This window comes from Vitis riparia, unplaced genomic scaffold, assembly GCF_004353265.1.
Source record: "Vitis riparia cultivar Riparia Gloire de Montpellier isolate 1030 unplaced genomic scaffold, EGFV_Vit.rip_1.0 scaffold634_pilon_pilon, whole genome shotgun sequence".
Classification (NCBI taxonomy): Eukaryota; Viridiplantae; Streptophyta; class Magnoliopsida; order Vitales; family Vitaceae; genus Vitis; species Vitis riparia.
Window position 1 is genome coordinate 16,002 of NW_023269720.1, and position 21,740 is coordinate 37,741.

The following is a 21,740-nucleotide window of genomic DNA, read 5'->3' on the forward strand; positions in this document are numbered from 1 at the left end:
GAATTCTATACTTTTTCGGTATTCCCCAGATTCTACCCTTTTTCGGTACTCGTCCGGACAATTTTTCAGTAATAGCACGGATTGTACGTTTTCCCGATAGCCGCACGGATTCTTTCTTTTCCAGGTACTCGCCCAGAGTCTACCATTTTCCGGTACTCACTCGGATTCTCTTATATTCCGCTGCTCGCCTGTATTGTTTTTCGATACTCGCACGGATTTTACCTTTTCCTGGTACTCACCCGGATTCTACAATTTTCAGGAACTCGAACAAATTCTTCACTTTTCCGGTACTCGCCCGGATTCTACCCTTTTGGGGTACTCGCCCAGACAGTTTTTCGGTACTTTCACGGATTGTACCTTTTTCTGGTACTCTCTCAGATTCTACCATTTTCAGGTACTCGAACGAATTCTATAGTTTATCAGTACTCGCCCGGGTTCTACCCTTTTCCGGTACTCGCCCGAATTCTACACTTTTCAGTACTCGCCTGGATTCTACTCTTTTCTGGCACTCGCATGGAAAGTTTTTCGATACTCGCCCGGACAGTTTTTTGATACTCGTACGGATTGTACCTTTTCCCAGTACTCGCTCGGATTCTACCATATTCCTGTACTCGAATGAATTCTAAACTTTTTTGGTATTCCCTCGGATTTTACCCTTTTTCGGTACTGGCCCGGATAGTTTTTTGGTACTCCCACAGATTGTACCTTTTCCCGGTACTCGCCTGGGTTCTATCCTTTATCGGTACTCACCGGATAGTTTTTCGATACTCGCACGGATTGTACCTTTTCCAGGTACTCGCACGGATTCTTAAATTTTTCAGGTACTCGAACGAATTCTACAATTTTCTGGTACTTGCTCGGGTTCTACCCTTTTTCGGTACTCCTCCGGACAGTTTTTTGGTACTCGCATGGATTGTACCTTTTCCCGGTACTCGCCCGAATTCTACCATTATCCTATACTCGACCGAATTTTAAACTTTTTCGGTATTCCCCTGGACTCTACCCTTTTCCGGTACTCGTTCGGATAGTTGTTCGGCACTCGCATAAATTGTACTTTTTCCCGGTACTCGCACGGATTCTACCATTTTTAGGTACTCGAACGAATTCTAAACTTTTTTGGTACTCACCTGGATTCAACCCTTTTAAGGTACTCGAATGAATTCTACACTTTTTGGTACTCGCTCGGATTCTACCATTTTCTGGTACTCACCCGGATAGATTTCGGTACTCGCCCAGACAGTTTTTCGATATTCGTACGGATTGAACCTTTTCCCACTACTCATCTGGATTCTACCATTTTACTGTACTCGAACGAATTGTAAACTTTTTCGGTATTCCCCCGGATTCTACCCTTTTCCTGTATTGGCCCGGACAGTTTTTCAGTACTCGCACGGATCTACCTTTTCCCGGTATTCGCCCGGATTCTACCATTTTCAGGTACTCAAACGAATGCTACACTTTTTCGATACTCGCCCGGATTCTATCCTTTTCCGGTTCTAGCCCGGACACTTTTTCAGTACTCGGACGGATTCTACCATTTCCCCGTACTAGCCCAGATTCTACCATTTTCAGGTACTCGAACGAATTCTACAGTTTTCCGAAACTCACCCGGGTTCTACCATTTTCTGATACTCGCTCGGACATTTTTTCGGTACTCACGCGGATTGTACCTTTTCCCCGTAGTTGCACAGATTCTACTTTTTTCAGGTACTCGAACGAATTCTACAGTTTTTTGGTACTTGCTCGGGTTCTATCTTTTTCTGGTACTCGCCCGTACAGTTTTTCGGTACTCGGACGAATTGAACCCTTTCCTAGTACTCACATGGATTCTACCATTTTCAGGTACTCGAACAAATTCTATAGTTTTTCGGTACTTGCCCGGGTTCTATCTTTTTCCGGTACTCACCCGTACAGTTTTTCGGTACTCGCACGAATTGAAGCTTTTCCTAGTACTTGCACGGATTCTACCATTTTCAGGTATTCGAACAAATTCTAAACTTTTTTTGTACTCACCCGGTCTAAACCCGTTCCAAGCACTTGAACTAATTCTACACTTTTCCAGTACTCGCCTGGATTCTACCCTTTTCCGGTACTTGCCAGAAAAGTTTTTCAGTACTCGCCTGGACAATTTTTCGATACTCGCACGGATTGTACCTTTTCCTGATACTCGCCCAGATTCTACAATTTTCCTACTTTCGAACTAATTCTAAACTTTTTCGGTATTCCCCTGGATTCTACCCTTTTTCGGTACTCGCACAGATTCTACCTTTTCTCGGTATTCGCTCGGATTCTACCATTTTCAGGTACTCGAACGAATTCTACACTTTTTCGGTACTCGCCCGGATTCTATTCTTTTCCGGTACTAGCCCGGACAGTTTTTCAGTACTCGCACAGATTCTACCATTTCCCTGTACTCGCCCAGATTCTACCATTTTCAGGTACTCGAACAAATTCTACAGTTTTCCGAAACTCACCCGGGTTCTACCCTTATCTGATACTCGCTCGGACATTTTTTCGGTACTTGCACGGATTCTACCTTTTTTCTGTACTCGCCCGGATTCTACCATTTTTAGGTACTCGCCCGTACAGTTTTTCGGTACTCGCACGAATTGAACCTTTTCCTAGTACTCGCACGGATTCTACCATTTTCAGGTACTCGAACGAATTCTAAACTTTTTTTGTACTCGCCTAGTCTCAACCCTTTCCAGGTACTCGAACGAATTCTACACTTTTCCGATACTCGCCCGGATTCTACCCTTATCCGGTACATGCCTGAGAAGTTTTTCAGTACTCGCCTAGACAATTTTTCGATACTCACACGGATTGTACCTTTTCTCAATACTCCCCTAGATTCTACAATTTTCCTGCACTCGAACTAATTCTAAACTTTTTCGGTATTCCCCTGGATTCTACCCTTTTTGGTACTCGCCCGAACAGTTTTTCGGTACTCACACGGATTCTACTTTTTACCGGTATTCGCTCGGATTGTACCATTTTCAGGACTCGAACGAATTCTACACTTTTTTAGTACTCGCCTGGATTCTATCTTTTTCCCGTACTAGCTAGGACAGTTTTTCAGTACTCGCACGGATTGTACCATTTCCCCGTACTCGCCAAGATTCTACCATTTTCAGGTACTCGAACAAATTCTACAATTTTTCCGAAACTCACCCGTGTTCTACCATTTTCTAATACTCGCTCGGAAATTTTTTCGGTACTCTCACGGATTGTACCTTTTCCCCGTAGTCACACAGATTCTACATTTTTCAGGTACTCGAACGAATTCTACAGTTTTTCGGTACTTGCCCGGGTTCTATCTTTTTCCGGCACTTGCCCGTACAGTTTTTTAGTACTCGCATGAATTGAACCTTTTCCTAGTACTCGCATGGATTTTACCATTTTCAGGTACTCGAACGAATTCAAAACTTTTTTTGTACTCGCCCGATCTCAACCCTTTCCAAGTACTCGAACGAATTCTACATTTTTCCAATATTCGCCCGGATTCTACCTATTTTCGGTACTTGCCAGAAAAGTTTTTCAGTACTCGTCTGGACAATTTTTCGATACTCGCACAGATTGTACCTATTCCCGGTACTCGCCCAAATTCTATAATTTTCCTGCATTCGAACTAATTCTAAACTTTTTCGGTATTCCCCTGGATTCTACCTTTTTCGGTACTCGCACGAATTATATCTTTTCTCGGTATTCGCCCGGATTCTACCATTTTCAGATACTCGAACGAATTCTACAGTTTTCCGAAACTCACTCGGGTTCTACCCTTATCTGATATTCGCTCGGACATTTTTTCGGTACTTGCACGAATTCTACCTTTTTTTCAGTACTTGCACGGATTCTACCATTTCCCCGTACTCGCCCAAATTCTACCATTTTAGGTACTCGAACAAATGCTACAATTTTCCGAAACTCACCCGGTAACTACCCTTTTCTAATACTCGCTTGGACATTTTTTCGGTACTCGCACGGATTGTACCTTTTCCCCATAGTCGCATGGATTCTACCTTTTTCAGGTACTCGAACGAATTCTACAGTTTTTCGGTACTTGCCCGAGTTCTATCTTTTTCCGGTACTCACACGTACAGTTTTTCAGTACTCGCACGAATTGAACATTTTCCTAGTACTCGCACGAATTCTACCATTTTCAGGTACTCGAATGAATTCTAAACTTTTTTTGTACTCGGCCGGATTCAACCCTTTTCTAGTACTCGCACGGATTCTACCTTTCCCTGGAACTCGCCCAGATAGTTTTTTGTACTCGCCCGGATTCTACCATTTTCCTGTACTCGAACGATTTCTACATTTTTCTGGAACTCGCCCGGATTCTAACCATTTCTGGTACTCGCCCAAAAAGTTTTTCGATACTTCCACGGATGGTACCATTTTCAAGTACTCGAACGAATTCTACAATTTTTCGGTACTTTCCCGAGTTCTACCTTTATCCGGTACTCGCCCGAATTCTACCATTTTCAGTTACTTGAACGAATTCTACACTTTTTCGGTACTAGCCCATATTATACCTTTTTTCAGTACTCGCACGGATTATACCTTTTCCTGGTAGTCGCACGGATTCTACCTTTTCCATGTACTCGCTCGGATTGTACCATTTTTCAGTACTTGCTCGGATTCTTCCATATTCCGGTACTTGAACGAATTCTACAGTTTTTTGGTACTCGCCCGGGTTCTACCCTTTTTCGGTACTCGCACGGATTGTACCTTTTCTCGGTACTCGGCCGGAATCTACCATTTTCAGGTACTCGAACGAATTCTACAGTTTTTCGGTACTTGCCCGATTTCTACCATTTTTCGATACTCGCCCGAACAGTTTTTCGGTACTCGCATGGATTCTACCATTTTCAGGTACTCGAATGAATTCTACACTTTTTTGGTACTCACCCGGATTCTACCCTTTTCCGGTACTCGCCCGAAAAGTTTTTCGATACTCGCCCGAAAAGTTTTTCGATACTCGCCTGAAAAGTTTTTCGGTACCTGCACGGATTCTACCATTTCCCAGTACTCGCCCGAATTCTACCATTTTTAGGTACTCGAATGAATTCTACAGTTTTTCGGTACTCACCCAGTAACTACGCTTTTTCGGTACTAGCCGAGACAGTTTTTCAATACTCGCACGGAATACACCTTTTCCCTGTACTCACCCTGATTCTACCATTTTCAGGTACTCGAATGAATTCGACACTTTTTTGGTACTAGCCTAGATTCTACCCTTTTCCAATACTCACCCGAACAGTTTTTCAGTACTCATACGGATTGTACCTTTTCTCAGTAGTCACACGGATTCTACATTTTCCAGGTACTCGCTCGAATTCTACCATTTTTCGGTACTCGCTCAGATTCTACCATATTCAGATACTCGTGTGTTCGGTTTTTCGATACTCGCATGGATTCTACCTTTTCCTGGTAGTCGCCTGGATTCTACCATTTTCAGGTACTCGAACGAATTCTACAGTTTTTCGAGACTAACCCGGGTTCTACCCTTTTTCGATACTCGCCCTGACAGTTTTTCGGTACTCGTACATATTGTACTTTTTCTGAGTAGTCGCACAAATTCTACCTTTTCTAGGTGCTTGCTCGGATTCTACCATTTTTCGGTACTCGCTCGGATTCTACCATATTCTGGTACTCGCCTGTTCAGTTTTTCGGTACTTGCACGGATTCTACATTTTCCTGGTACTCCCCGGGATTCTACTTTTTTCAAGTACTCGAACGAATTCTACACTTTTCCGGTAATCACACAGATTCAACCCTTTTCTCGGTACTCGCTCGGATTCTACCATTTTCAGGTACTTGACCGAATTCTACAGTTTTTCGGTACTTGCCCGGGTTCTACCCTTTTTCGGCACTCACCCAAACAGTTTTTCGGTACTCGCACGGATTGTACCTTTTCTCGGTACTTACCCGGGTTCCACCATTTTTCCAGTACTCGCCCGGACAGTTTTTCGGTACTCGTACGGATTCAACCTTTTCCCGGTATTCGCATGGATTCTACCATTTTCAGGCCCTCTAACGAATTCTAAACTTTTTCGGTACTCACCCGGATTCAACCATTTTTCGGTACTCACCCGGACAGTTTTTTGGTACTTGCACGTATTCTACCTCTTCCTGGAACTCGCCCGGACAGTTTTTCGGTACTCGCACGGAATATACCTTTTCCCTGTACTCGCCTTGATTCTACCATTTTCAGGTACTCGAACGAATTCTACACTTTTTCGGTACTCACTTGGATTCTACCATTTTCAAGTATTTGAATGAATTCTACAGTTTTTCGGTACTTGCTCGAGTTCTATCCTTTTCTAGTACTCGCACGGATTCTACCTTTTTCGATATTCGCCCGAATTCTACCATTTTCCTGTACTCGAACGAATTCTACTATTTTTCGGTACTTGCCCGGATTCTACCCTTTTCCGGTACTCGCCCGAAAAGTTTTTCGGTACTCGCTCGAAATGTTTTTCGGTACTTGCCCGAAATGCTTTTTGGTACTCGCACGAATTCTACCATTTCCCGGTACTCGATCGGATTTACCATTTTCAAGTACTCGAACGAATTCTACAGTTTTTCGGTACTCACCCTTGTTCTACCCTTTTTCGGTACTCGCCCGGACAGTTTTTCGGTACTCACACAGACTGTACCTTTTCCTTGTACTCGCACAGATTCTACCATTTTTCAGGTACTTGAACGAATTCTACAGTTTTCTAGTACTCGCCCGGGTTCTACCCTTTTCTGGTAGTCACCCGAACTGTTTTTCGATACTTGCACGGATTGTACCTTTTCTCGATACTCGCCCGGATTCTACCATTTTCCTGTACTCGAACGAATTCTATACTTTTTCAGTATTCCCCTGGATTCTTCCCGTTTTCGGTACTCGTCTAGATAGTTTTTTGGTACTCGCACGGATTGTACCTTTTCCCGATATTCGACCGGATTCTACCATTTTCAGGTACTCGAACGAATTCTACAATTTTTCGGTACTCGCCCGGACAGTTTTTCGGTACTCGCATGGATTGTACCTTTTCCTCGTACTCGCATGGATTCTACCATTTTCAGGTACTCGAACGAATTCTACACTTTTTCGGTACTCACCCAGACAGTTTTTCGGTACTGGGACGGATTCTACCTTTTTTCGGTACTCGCCCGGATTGTACCATTTTCAGGTACTCGAATGAATTCTACACTTTTTCGGTACTCACCTGGATTCTACCCTTTTTCGGTACTCGCCCAAACATTTGTTCGGTAATTGCACGAATTCTACCATTTCCCGGCCGTCGCCCGGATTCTACAATTTTTAGGTACTCGAACGAATTCTAGAGTTTTTCAGTACTCGCCCGGGTTCTACCCTTTTCCAGTACTCGCCCGGACAATTTTTCGCTACTCGCACAAATTCTACCTTTTCTCGGTACTCGCACGGATTCTACCATTTTCAGGTACTCTAACGAATTCTAAACTTTTTCGGTAGTCGCCCGGATTCAACCCTTTTCAGGTACTCGAATGAATTCTACACTTTTTCGGTACTCGCCCGGATTCTACCCTTTTCCGATACTCGCCCGGAATGTTTTTTGATACTCTTACGGATTCTACCATTTCCCGGTACTCGCTCAGATTCTACCATTTTTAGGTACTCGAACGAATTCGAAACTTTTTTGGTACTCGCCCTGATTCAACCCTTTTTCGGTACTCGCCCGGATAGTTTTTTGGTACTCGCACGGATTCTACCTTTTCCCGGTACTCTCCCGGATTCTACCATTTTCACGTACTCGAACGAATTCTACACTTTTTCGGAACTCACCCGGATTCTACTCTTTTTCGGTACTCTCTCGGACAGTTTTTCCGTACTCGCACGGATTGTACCTTTTCCTGGTGCTCGCCCGGATTGTACAATTTTCAGGTACTCGCTCGGATTCTACCATTTTCAGGTACTCGAATGAATTCTACGCTTTTCCGGTACTCGCCCGGATTCTACCCTCTTCCAGTACACGTCGGGATTCTACCATTTTCTGGTACTCGCTCGTATAGTTTTTCGATACTCGGACAGATTCTACCTTTTCCCGAGACCCGCTCGGATTCTACCATTTTTAGGTACTCAAACGAATTCTACACTTTTTCGGTACTTGCCCGGATTCTACCCTTTTCCGGTACTCGCTCGGACAGTTTTTCGGTACTTGTACGGATTCTACCTTTTCCCGGTACTCGTTCGGATTCTACCATTTTCCTATGCTCGAACGAATTCTAAATTTTTTGGTATTCGCCCGGATTGTTAGCGATATAGTGACCGTTACCGTCACCATTACCGTGACCATCTGAGTTACCGTCATAGTCACTGTTTTCGTTATAGTCACCGACACCGTTACTGTTATTTTTTTTTTATTGTTACCATCACCGTTACCATTACTCTAACCATTACAGTTGTAATGATCATTACAGTAACTGTTACCATCACTGTTACCGTTACCGTCATTGTTACCTTGACCGTTACTGTGATCATTACCGTCACTAGTACCGTAACAGTCACCGTTACCATCACTGTTACCATTACTATTATCGTGACCGTAACCTTTATTGTAATTGTTACCGTAACCGTTACCATAACTGTTATCGTCACCATTACTCTTACTGTCACTATTACCATTACCATCTCCTTTTCGATCACCTTTACCGTCTCCGTTACTATCATTATAACAATTACCATTAGCGTTAATATTACCGTCACTGTTACCGTGACCGTTACCATTACCGTTACCGTTACAGTGACCGTCACCATTACCATTACAATTACTGCTTCTACCACCGTCACCATAGCCATTACTGTCACTGTTTCCATCACCACTATAATCAACGTCACCGTTACAATTACCATTACTATCACCGTCATTGTTACCATTATCGTTACCATCACCATAACCATTAACATCACTATTACTGTCACGATTACCGTTATTGTCATCATCACCGTTACTATTATCGTTACGATAACCGTCATTGTTATTGTTACCATCACTGTTACTATTATTGCTACCGTTATCGTTACCGTTACTGTCACCATAATCGTTACCATGACCATTACGAAGATAGTTACCGTTATCGTCACTATAAACATTACCGTTATCGTTACTATCACTGTTACTATCACCGTCACTTTAACTATTACGGTTACCGTTACCATCACCATTTTCGTGACCTTCAACCTAATCGTCACCGTTATCATCATCATGACCATTATCGTCACCCTTTCCGTTATAGTTACCGTCATTGTCTTTGTCATCGTCATCGTTACCTCTATCGTTACCATCACTATTACCGTTACTATCACTGTTATCGTCACTGTTGCTGTTATCATCACTGTTATTGTTATTGTCACTACTACCATTACCATCACCGTTACTGTTACAGTCACCATTATCGTCACTGTTACCATTACCGTTTTGGTTACCATCACCGTTACTGTTACTATTACCATTATCGTCACCGTTACCATTACCGTCAACGTTACTGTTACCGTCACTGTTGCCATTACAGTTATCGTCCACGATATCGTTACCGTTACCATTACCATCTCCATCACCTTCACCCTTCCCGTTATCATTACAGTTACCGTCACCATCATTGTAACCATTAATGTCATTGTTACTGTCACCTTTATCATTGTAGTCACTTTTACCACCACCGTCACAACCACCATTATTTTTACCATCACCATTACAGTTACCGTTATCATAACCATTACCGTCACTGTTACTGTGACCGTTATCGTGATCGTGACCATTATAGTTACCGTTATCGTAACCATTAACGTCACCGTTACTGTGATCGCTATCGTGATCGTGACCATTACCATCACCATTATCGGAACTGTCACTATTACCATGACCCTGATCGTTACCATGACCATTTTCGTCACTGTTATTGTTATCGTTATCGTTATCGTTACTGTTACCATTACCGTTACTGTTATAGTCACCGTTATTGTTACCGTTACTCTCATCATTACTATAATAGTTACCAATATAGTGACCGTTACCGTCACCATTACCGTGACTGTCACAGTCATCGTTACCGTTACAGTCATCGTCACCGTCACCATTACCATTATTGTTTCTGTTATTGTTACCGTCACTGTTACCGTTACTCTTACCATTATTGTGATCGTTATTGTAACTGTTACTATGACCATTACCGTTATCATCATCGTTACCTTGACCGTGACCGTGACCGTTACCGTAACCGTCATCGTGACAGTTACCATTACTGTTACTATTATCGTCATTGTTACCGTAGTCATTACTATTACCGTCACTGTCACTGTTCCTGTTACCATTACCGTTACCGTCACTGATACCGTTACCGTTGCCGCTACTCTCATCATTACTATGACTATTACTGATATAGTGATCGTTACCATCACTATTACCGTGACCGTGACCGTTACTGTCACTGTTACAGTTACAGTCATCGTCATTGGCACCGTCACCATCACCGTTATCGTCATCGTGACTATTACCATTACCATTACCATCACCGTTACCATCGTATTAACTGCCACTATTAGCGTTACCATTATCATCACCGTTACCATTACTGTTATCGTCATCGTTATGGTTATCATGATGTTACCATTACCGTCACCGTTACCATTACCGTAATCACACGTTATCATCACCATTACTGTTACCCTCACCTTCCCTGTTACTGTTACTATCACCGTTACCGTTACCGTTACCATCAGTGTTATCGTTACCGTCACCGTTATCATTATCGTTACCGTTACCGTTACCATTATTGTTACCGTCTTTGATAATGTTATCATCGTTACCATGACCGTTACCGTCACCGTCACCGTGATTGTTACAATAACCATTATTGACACCGTCACTGTCACCGTTACCGTTACTCTCATCATTATTATGATTGTTACCGATACAGTGACCATTACCATCACCATTATCATTACCTTCACAATCACTATTATTATTACCATTACCATTACCGTGACCATCACTATAATTGCCATTACTGTCTCATTCATCGTTACCATCACCGTCGTCGTTACCGTCACCGTCACTATCAGTGTTATCATCACTGTCACCGTTATTGTTATCGTTACCGTCACTATTATCGTCACTGTTACCATCGTAGTAACCGTCACCGTTACCGTTATCATCATCGTTATCGTTACCGTCATCGTCACAGTTACCATTACCATCACCGTTACTATTACCATAATCGTGAATGTTATCGTCACCATTATCGTTATCTTGACTGTCCTCATTATCATTACCATCACCCTTATCTTTACCGTTACCATTAACATTACCGTCACTGTTACCATCACCATCACAGTCACCATTATCGTTACCATCACCATTACCGTTACTATCACCATTACCATCACCGTGAGCGTTACCGTTACCATCACTATTACTGTCAACGTCACTGTTACCATCACCGTCATTGCCACCATTACCGTCATCGTTACCGTTACCATCACCATTATCATTATCAACACCATTATCGTTATCATTACTGTTACCGCATTCGATACTGTTATCGTCACCATTACCGTGATTGTTACCATCACCATCACCGTAACTATTACCATAACCATTACTATCACCGTCAATTACCATTATGATTATTGTTACTGTAACCATAACCGTTAAAGTGATCGTTACCGTGACAGTTACCATTATCTTCACCGTTACTGTAACAGTTACCATTACCTTCACCGTCACCTCACTGTGACCGTTACCATCATTGTGATCGTCACCGTTACCGTTAGCATCACAATCACCATTACCGTTACCATCACCGTTACCATTACTGTCACCGTTACCATCACTATTACTGTTACTTTCACCGTTACCATTACTATCACCATTACCATTACTATCACCGTTACCGTCACTATTACTATCAATGTCACCGTTACTGGTACCATTACCATCACCGTTACCGGTACCGTTACCATCACTGTTATCATTACCAACACCGTTATCATTATCGTTATCATTACCATTACTACTACCGTCTTCGATACAGGTATTGTCACTGTTACCATTACTGGTACCATCTTCGATACTTTTATTGTTACCTTGATCGTTACCATCACCATCACTGTAACTGTTACCATAACCGTTACTATCACCATAACCGTTACTATCACCATCACTGTTACTATTACCATTATTGTCACCGTGATTGTGACGATTATCATTACCGTAACCATAACCGTTAAAGTGACCGTTATGTGAAAGTTATAATTATCATCACTATTACTATAACTGTTACCGTTAAAGTCACCGTAATCATTATCGTCACCATCACCTCACTGTCATCGTTACCGTTACCTTTATCGTCACAGTCACCATTGTCGTTACCGCCACCGTAATTGTTACCGTAACCATTACTGTAACCGTTATCGTAACCGTTACCATCATCGTCACCATTACTGTTTCCATTACTGTTACTGTTACCATCATCGTTACTGTCACTATTATCGTTATCCTTACTATTAGCGTCATTGTTATCGTTACCGTTATAGTTACAGTTATCGTACCGTTACCATTACCATCACCATCACCATTACCGTCATCGTTACTATGACCGTGATCGTGACGATTACCGTCACCATTATCGTAACCATCACTATTACCATTACCGTCACCGTTATCATGACCGTCATTGTTACCGTGACCATTTCCATCATCGTTTTTGTCACTGTTACCGTTACCGTTACCGTTACCATTACCATTATTGTTACTGTCACCGTTACCATCTCCATTATCATCACCGTTACAGATACTGTTACTATCACCATCATCGTAATTGCCATCGTTACCATCACAGTCACCACTATTGTCAACGTTACCATCACCATTACCGTGACTGTGACCGTTATCGTTACCTTCACCATCACCATTACCGTCATTGTGACAATTATCGTCACCCCTTACTGTTACCATCATTGTTACCGTTATTGTCACCAAAACCAATACTGTCACCGTTATCGTCACCGTTACTGTGACCGTTATTGTGACCGTGATCATTACCGTCACATTACCAGCACCGTCCCTGTTACCGTTACCGTCACCGTCAACATCACCGTCACCATTATCGTCACTGTTACGGTCAGTGATACTGTTACCGTTGTCGCTACTCTCATTATTACTATGATTGTTGCCGATATAGTAACTATTGCCATCACCATTACCGTGACTGTCACCGTTAATGTCACTGTTACCATTACAGTCATCGTCATAGTCACCGTTATTGATACTGTTACAGTTAGATTGACCATCACCGTAATCGCCATTACTATTACCATTATCGTCACCATCACCATTGTCGTTACGCTCACCGTCACCGTGATCGTTACCATTACTATTACCGTTATCATCATCATTACCATTACCGTTACCATTACCGTCACAGTTACGGTTATCATCACCGTTACCATTACCGTCACTGTTACTGTCACCATTAGTATGATCGTCATCATTATCATTACCCACACCGTTATCGTTATTGTTACCTTTACCATTATTGTTACCGTCTTCAATATTGTTATCATCACCGTTACTATCACTATTATCGTTATTTTTACTGTTACTGTTATTGTGACCATCACTGTTATTGCCATTATTGTCACGTTCATCGTTACCATCACTTTTACCATCACCGTCGACGTCACTGTCACCGTCACCATTATCATCACTATCACCGTTATCGTTATCGTTACCACTACCATCACCGTTATCGTCGAAGTAACCGTCAATGTTACTGTTACTGTTATCATCATCGTTACCATTATCGTCACCATCACCGTTACCATTACCATTATTGTTATCGTCACTTTTACCATGATCGTTACCGTTACTCTCATCATTACTATGACAGTTACCGATACAGTAACTGTTACCATCACCATTACCACGACCGTCACAGTCACCGTCATCGTCACCATCACCGTCATCGTTACCGTTATTGTGTCTGTTATTGTTACCATTACCGTTACCGTTACTCTTACCATTACCGTTACTGTTATCGTGATAGTTACCATAACTGTTACCATCACCATTACCGTTACCGTCATCGTTACCTTGACCGTGACCATTACCGTAACCATCATAGTTACCATCACTAACAGCATTACCATCATTGTTTCAATCACCGTTACCATGATTATTACTATTACCATTATTATTACTATTATCGTCATCGTTACCGTTATCATTACTATTACCGTCATTCTTACCGTTACTGTCACCGTAACCAATACCGTCACCGTTATCGTCATCGTTACTGTGACCATTATTGTGACCGTGATCGTTACCATCACATTACCAGCACCGTCACCATCCCTGTTACAGTTACCATTTCCGTCACCATCACCATAACCATTATCGTCACTGTTACCGTCATTAATACTGTTACCGTTGTCACTACTCTCATTATTACTATGACCGTTACCAATATAGTGACTATTACCATCACCATTACCGTGACTGTGACCATTAATGTCACTATTACCGTTACAGTCATCATCATCAACACCGTTATTGATACCATTACCATTACATTGACCATCACCGTTATCGTCACCATCACCGTTGCCGTTACCCTCACCATCACCGTGATCGTTACCATTACTATTACTGTTATCATCATCATTACCATTACTGTTACCATTACCGTCACAGTTACGGTTATCATCATCGTTACCATTACCGTCACTGTTACTGTCACCATTAGTATGATCGTCATCATTATCATTACCCACACTGTTATCGTTATCGTTACCGTTACCATTATTGTTACCGTCTTCAATATTGTTATCATCACAGTTACCGTCACCGTTATCGTTACTATCACTGTTACCATCATCGTTACAGTTACTCTCATCATTATAATGATTGTTACCGATACAGTGACTAATTCATGCCCAGTTGGTGTCTCAGCTGATTTGTATCCAACTAGTGCTCCTTGATTGAGGGAGTAATCAACAAAATTTATAACCTATTACACCATGAACTAGGGTAGCAAAGAAAAAGCTACTATAGCATAGTGGCTCTAGGATCGTTCACTGGGAAGGGTTTTCAAACTGAAAATGATGCCAATTCAAAGTGAATTGGTGCTGTTTCATTTCAAGGTTAGCTTAAGATTTAGACTTTGGTTGAAAAAGGTTTAGATTTAGACTAACGGCACAACACGTAATGGAAATTTCTTATGAAGAAAAACATTCCTTGGAGATTTAGGTTCACAGGGGAGGTTCCTCATGCAAAAACATAGCTCTGGTCAGTTGGTTCATTTCCTCGCATTAGAGAATTAACATAAAATCAATTCTCTAATCGATGCTGTACAAATGCATCCCTTAATTGGATTTCAGCTCTAATTCTCTCTCACTGATGCAACTTGTAATGGTTCGAGCCTCTCACTTAGCCTTTACTGATTCGACTCATGGTAGCTTAGCTTTAAAGGCGTATCAACAAAATTTATACCTTAAATATTATTACTAAAGTAGCCAAGCTACTATAGCATAGTGGTTCTAGGATCGTTCACTGGGAAGGGTTTTCGCAAACACAAGTGATATTCAAATTAGGAAAATAGGTGATTTTCTTATGGATGTTAGCTTTAAAAGAAGATGTAAATAGTTTAGAAAGATTTAAACTAATTTAAGCTAACATTAAAGACTAAAATGAAAGGGTGCAAAAACAAGTTTCTCAAAGATAGGATAGCTATGCTCTGGCTCTTATGCAAATTGGAAATCTCAGGATAGGCTCCTCACGTTGGGGTTGCAACTATGGTGATGCTTGCTTCCCGAACCGGTATGGAATTAGCAAATCAAGTTTTAATCCTTTAAAATGGAAAAACAGATGGTAGTGAATTTCATCAATGGTTATTCACCTTAGACTTCCTTTGAATGGCTTGTAAGAGATAACTAATGGTTTAAAGCCAAAAGCTTACCAAATATTGGCAACTCAAAGTCATTCCAAGTGATAAACTCACATTTCAATGGCCATTGAAATTGGTTCTAATGGATTAATGCAAAAATTGGAATTGAAAACCTCACCTTCCAATAGCTCGTAGGAGATAACTAATGGATAGAAATCCAAAAGCTTATCAAGTATTGGCCGTTGGAAGTTTTCCAAAGGAAATAAAAACCAAACTTTGCATTAATGAACCATTAATGAAAAAATGACTACCTTACCTTCTGGGTGCGAGAAATTTCCATGGGATTGCATCCAAGCCATCACATAACATCCATACTTTGAGAAACTTAAAAGGTTTTAGCCTCTCATCCTTGGGGATTTCATCCTCCAAGGATGTTTGGCTACTAAGAAAATGAGAAAGAAAGAGAAGCAAAAACAGAGCAAGGCTCTGTGCGTCGATTCTATATAATTCAATAATTATATTACATATATGTTTCAACGGATGCAAGGGAGTATATATAGAGAAGTTTTTCCAACCTTCCTAGCTAAGAAATCTTATGATTGGTGGATTACAAGGAGAAGAATGGAAATTTATACAAAAATATCCAAAAGAAAAGATCTCGTGTGGAGTCGGCAGAAACAGGGGAAAATTCGCACCATGCAAGGGGGTGTGAGAATGGTGTGCGAATGGTGTGCGAGTTTCACACACCGTTTGCACAGCTGAGGGGGTGTGTGAGTTTCGCACACCATTCGCACGGCTGAGGGGGTGTGCGAGTTTCGCACAAGCCTGGAGCAGTTGTCTTCCGAAGGCCATATCTTCCTCGTTTCAGCTCCAAATCGTACACGGTTTGAAGCGTTGGATTCTTGACTTCCTGAGCTTTGAAATGATATATAGCATGTAGAAAATGGGCTTCGGGAAGTGCTCCAAAAGTACGAAAGAAGACTGCAGCTTCTGTCCTCTGTTTTCCTCTTTGCTTCCCTTTGCTTCTCTTTGCTTCTCTCCTTTTGTTGGCTTGCTTTGGTGTAGCTAAAAGCTTGCTTTAACTTGTCCAAGTAGCTCCTCCATCATTTGGCATGCTTGAATTGATTCATAAGCTGATATAAACATGCAAACTTGCCACAAAATGGTTAAAACCAATTACTAAGGACCTTAATGAATTAATTGGGTTAAATGAATATGATTACTACACAAAGGTGCTTAAAATCATTATAATTAGGTCTACAAAATAGCACTTTTTGGTAGTAATCACACCCCCCAACCGACTCATTGCTAGTCCCTTAGCAATGAAGGAGATAAAAACTAAGTAAACTATAATAATATACATAAAAGGGATCATGCAAATCACTCCAAAAAATGATATGAGTGGCATGATTGGATCAAACTCTCACATGGCAAGTCAAGGATGTAAAACTCAATCATCAACAAGAGTCATCAAATAACTTACCTATCACAACATGCAAAGAGCGGGCATTATGCAAATTTGAGTATCAAAATAATTTCCACTCCCAAAGGACCAACTCTTAATCTTCCACAAAAATCTATGTGTTAATTATTAGTTTCCGGATATAGTATGTCAAACTAATCTCTCCCCTCAACCTAGTTCTTTTCAAAGCTTAGCAAACTAATCAACCTCCAATAGGCTAAGAACACACCTCTTTTCTTTCACAATTTCTTTCTTGTAGGAGTGCAAAGCTTAAAGGCATTCTTTTCTAAATTGTCCATGTAACGGGGGTCCATCGATGACTCCCAACCAATTAAGGTTTAGGGCATCAAGCTTTAAGGAATTTTCAACCACTAACTCCTCGGATTTTACCCCGGACTTTTGAGAATGAATTTTTAAATACCCAAGCACCTACAGTATGTTAAACTCCACCTATCCACCCTTGTAACGAGCATTGAGGTTGGTGACTCCCAACCAATTAAGGCTTAGGGCACTAGGTTTTAAAGATTTTCACCATATACCCCTTAGACCTTGCTCGGGTTTCAAGGCAAGTAAAACATTTTTCTTTTTCTTTCTTTTTCCAAAGGCTCATTGGCCTTTTATAAGGTGTCTCAACACTATTAATTGAGGTCAAAGGTACCAAGTCTAAATTTTCCTAAGTCAAGGGGGAAAATAGTTTTTCATCTTATAAACGGAACCTATTGTGCATAGTGTGTGGATAGCTTAAAGTGGAAGAAATAAACTTGAATTCAATAGAAGTTTCAACAATTCATTAACTTTAGTAAGCATAATACAAACTCTAAGACTATGGCAATAAGATAAGAATTTAATTTCTCCCATTTACTTTTGAGAATTTTTCCTTAATAACCATGGAGAGTAGAATAAAAACTTAAAAAATTTTAAAATTAAGCAAAAAGCAACTAAATTACCAAAATAACTTAGCATTAATAACAATACTTCCTTCCTCAACTCTCCCCCCAACCAAGCTGAACATTGTCCTCAATGTGACAAAGCGATTAAAAAATAGGGAGGAAGTGGTACCTCCTGAGTGACATGGAGTATGAGTTGTAAAGGAGAAACCACATGTTTCAAAGAAAACATGAGAGTTAGTGAGTAGAGGAAATAGAAAAATGCCAAGTTTAAACAAAAATGATGTCTATATATGATGTATCATCAGTAATACATCCAATCCCAGAATATAAGACATCAAAACATGGAATTATGTATACTAATATAATATGTAAAGACAAAAAATAAAGAGATGATCAAGTAATAGAAGGGTCCTGTGGAGCTGATGCATTTGTGGTGGCCTTCTGAGTGGGTTGGATCAGGACTTTGGCCTCTATTCTGGTATTCTCCTTGGATGGCATAGTCTCCTCAACTGGAGCTCTCAGTTGGAGCTATGGGCTTTGATGGTTTAAGGAGGTCAGAAATGGAGTGAGAGGCTTCATGTGTGTGATCCCAGGGTGCGCGGGGCTCTCTGACTGCTCTACGGAGCTGAGGAATAGCCTCCTCGGGTCTTAGGCATAATGGAGCAAAGAAATGAGACTCAGAGGCTTAGGATTGGGGAGGGTAGGGATGGAGAAACTGAAATTTTCGCACAAGGGGGGTGGTGTGAGAAATTTTCGCACAAGGGAGGGTGGTGTGCAAAATTTTCGCACAAGGGAGGGTGGTGTGCGAATTTTTCGCACAGGGCACTATTCACCCGTGCAAATGCGAAATTGGATTCTTTCAAATGGCCATAACTTCTTCGTTTCAAATCCAAATTGAGCACCGTTTGAAGCTATGGACTCCTGACTTCCCAATCTTTGAAACAAAATATGGTATGCATAATTTGAGCTCCATAAAGTACTCCAAAAACGTGTCCAACAGTAGCAAAATGGGTGTGGCTGCAACATTTCCGTTTAAGCTTTGCACAGTCATCTTCAAACGACCATAACTTCTTCGTTTCAACTCCAAATCGAGCACCGTTTGAAGCTATGGACTCCTGACTTCCCAAGATTTGAAACGATATATATTATGCATGAAATAAACTTTGGGAAGTGATCGAAATGTGTCCAACAGTTTCCGAAATGGAGTGGTGCGAATTGCTCTGTTTTCCTCTGTTTTTGGCTTCCCCTGTTTCCTCTGTTTCACCTCCATTTCGATTTTTTGCAAGCATCATACCTGCATGAACACTTCAAAACTCATCTTAAAAACATATTAAAACTAAATTAAAGCTAAGAATTCAAACTAAAACATGCATAAATTTAAAGAAAGCATAGAATTTAAATGAAGCTGATAGGATGTACCCCAAAAAGGAGATGAACTATTTAGCTCATCCTTACTCACACACCCACGTCATGCTGAATTCCCCTTGGATCCCAAACAAAATTGGCATCCTTCCCATTTGGTCCAAGGGAATTCGTTTCTCTTCTCTTCCCTGCAGAAGTGGATGCTTTAAAGGGTTCAGGTAACCCTTTATCATCTTGAACCTTATGATTTTCAATGGAAGGTTGGTCCATAGAGTTGTCATAGCAATCCCCCACCAAAGTGTCGATCTTCAACACTTTTCTTGATCTTTTTGTATTGGTTCCTTGAAGGTTATGGTGGGGTTAAGGAGGAAGCTTCCTTTTCCCCCTTGCTATGTCGAGATTGGTGAGCTTCTCAATGGAGTCTTGAACTTTTTCTATCCTTAGTGATAGATCATTATAAACCTCCTCCATTCTTACATTTATTGAACTCTCCAAATTATCAATCTTTTCATTAAGATGAGAGTTGATCTTTTGTTGCTCACCTACAAAGTCCTCCATGACTTTGCTTATCTTCAAAATGGCTTGCTCCAATGAATGGTTGAGGTTGAGGTTGGGTTGTAAGGTTGGGATGGTTATTCCAACTTGAGGTGTAGGAGCTTTGGTAACCGCACATGTCTCTCACAGTTGGAATGGTAGGGCACTCCCCTACCGTATGCTCATATGAATCATCTCCATTCAAAGCATACTTACTACCCCATTGGCTTTGTTGAACTTGCCTTTTCCCTAAATCAATCCGATCCCTCATGGATAGGTATGCGAATTTGTCCTTCGGTTGATGTTGAGAGCTTTCATCACTACCCCATTGGCTTTGTTGAACTTGCCTTTTCCCTAATTCAATCCGATACCTCATGGATAAGTATGCAAATTTGTCCTTCGGTTGATGTTGAGAGCTTTGATCACTACCCCATTGGCTTTGTTGAACTTGCCTTTTCCCTAATTCAATCTGATCCCTCATGGATAAGTATGCGAATTTGTCCTTCGGTTGATGTTGAGAGCTTTGATCTTCATGATCAATAAATGGCAATGGAAAATGATATTTCCTGGTTACTGCATTCAACTTTCTATAATCAATACACACCCTCCACCCTGAAGTGGGACGTGTAGTGATTTCTTCCCCTTTTTCATTCTGAACCACAGTGATCCCTGACTTCTTTGGTACCACTTGAGTAGGACTCACCCAAGAGCTATCAGATATAGGGTAAATAATACCTGCTTGAAGTAGCTTCAGTACCTCAGCTCGCACAACTTCTTGTAAATGAGGATTCAATCTTCTTTGAAATTGACGAATTGGCTTAGCTTCCTCCTCCATATATATATGATGTGTGCAGACTAAAGGACTAATGCCTTTCAAATCAGATATTTGCCATCATATAGCTTTCTTACACCTCTTGAGAACTTCCATTAAACACTCCTCTTGATGACTGGTCAAAGATGAAGATATTACAACAGGACATTGGTTGTTTTCTTCAAGGTATGTGTATTTCAGCTCCACAGGTAGAGGCTTCAAATTGAGTTTTGGGATCTCTTTTTCAGCATCTGCTCCCTCTTCTTTATTGAACAAAGGTAGAATCTCTTCTATCCTCCTCCAACTTTGTAAAGTAGCAAGCTCATTAGGAGGTTCAAACAAACCTTCCTCACAATCCACAAAACTTTCATTCAGCTTGTCTTGCACATTCTGATTGCAGTGCTCCTCTACCAAAGTATCAATAATACACACTTCTTCTGGACCCTCTTCTTCTTCCGGAATGATTTGCTTTTTAGACATATAAAAGATATTGAGATCAAGTGTCATATTACCAAAAGTGAGTTGCATGAGCCCATTCCTACAGTTGATGATTGCATTTGAGGTAGCTAGGAATGGCCTTCCCAGGATAATAGGAACTAAATTAGCTTCCTTAACAGTAGGATCCGTGTCAAGAACAATAAAATCCACTGGATAGTAGAAGTTATCAACTTGAACCAAGACATCCTCAATTACCCCTCTGGGAATTTTTACTGATCTATCTGCTAGAGATAGAGTGATTGCTATTGGCTTCAACTCACCAAGCCCC

General features: G+C 41.1%; 2 protein-coding genes across 2 annotated transcripts; one reads left to right on the forward strand and one right to left on the reverse strand.

Moving 5' to 3' along the window:
- Positions 1-10,667: 10,667 nt before the first annotated feature.
- On the reverse strand, positions 10,668-12,545 carry LOC117910162 (uncharacterized protein DDB_G0290685-like). The gene is made up of 3 exons (XM_034824217.1): positions 12,349-12,545; positions 11,057-12,198; positions 10,668-10,975 (listed from the first exon to the last, which is right to left on the reverse strand). Exons 1-3 carry the CDS (start codon positions 12,543-12,545, stop codon positions 10,668-10,670), a joined length of 1,647 nt encoding a protein of 548 aa, XP_034680108.1.
- A 78-nt stretch (positions 12,546-12,623) lies between these two features.
- LOC117910163 lies at positions 12,624-14,420 on the forward strand. Its single transcript, XM_034824218.1, has one exon. The coding sequence runs from the start codon at positions 12,624-12,626 to the stop codon at positions 14,418-14,420; it is 1,797 nt and encodes a 598-aa protein (XP_034680109.1).
- The last annotated feature ends 7,320 nt before the right edge of the window (positions 14,421-21,740 follow it).

Bases quoted from the DNA above. Each gene is read 5' to 3' on its own strand.
- LOC117910163 (XM_034824218.1), top strand. From the start codon at position 12,624: ATGACCGTGATCGTGACGATTACCGTCACCATTATCGTAACCATCACT.
- LOC117910162 (XM_034824217.1), bottom strand. From the start codon at position 12,545: ATGACGCTAATAGTAAGGATAACGATAATAGTGACAGTAACGATGATG. The intron at 12,199-12,348 runs GTGATGGTGACG...TAATGGTAATAG, and splicing joins ACGGTAACGATGACAGTGAG to TAACAGTGATGGTGATAGTA. The intron at 10,976-11,056 runs GTAACGATGAAT...GTGATTGTGAAG, and splicing joins CGGTAACGACGACGGTGATG to GTAATGATAATGGTGATGGT.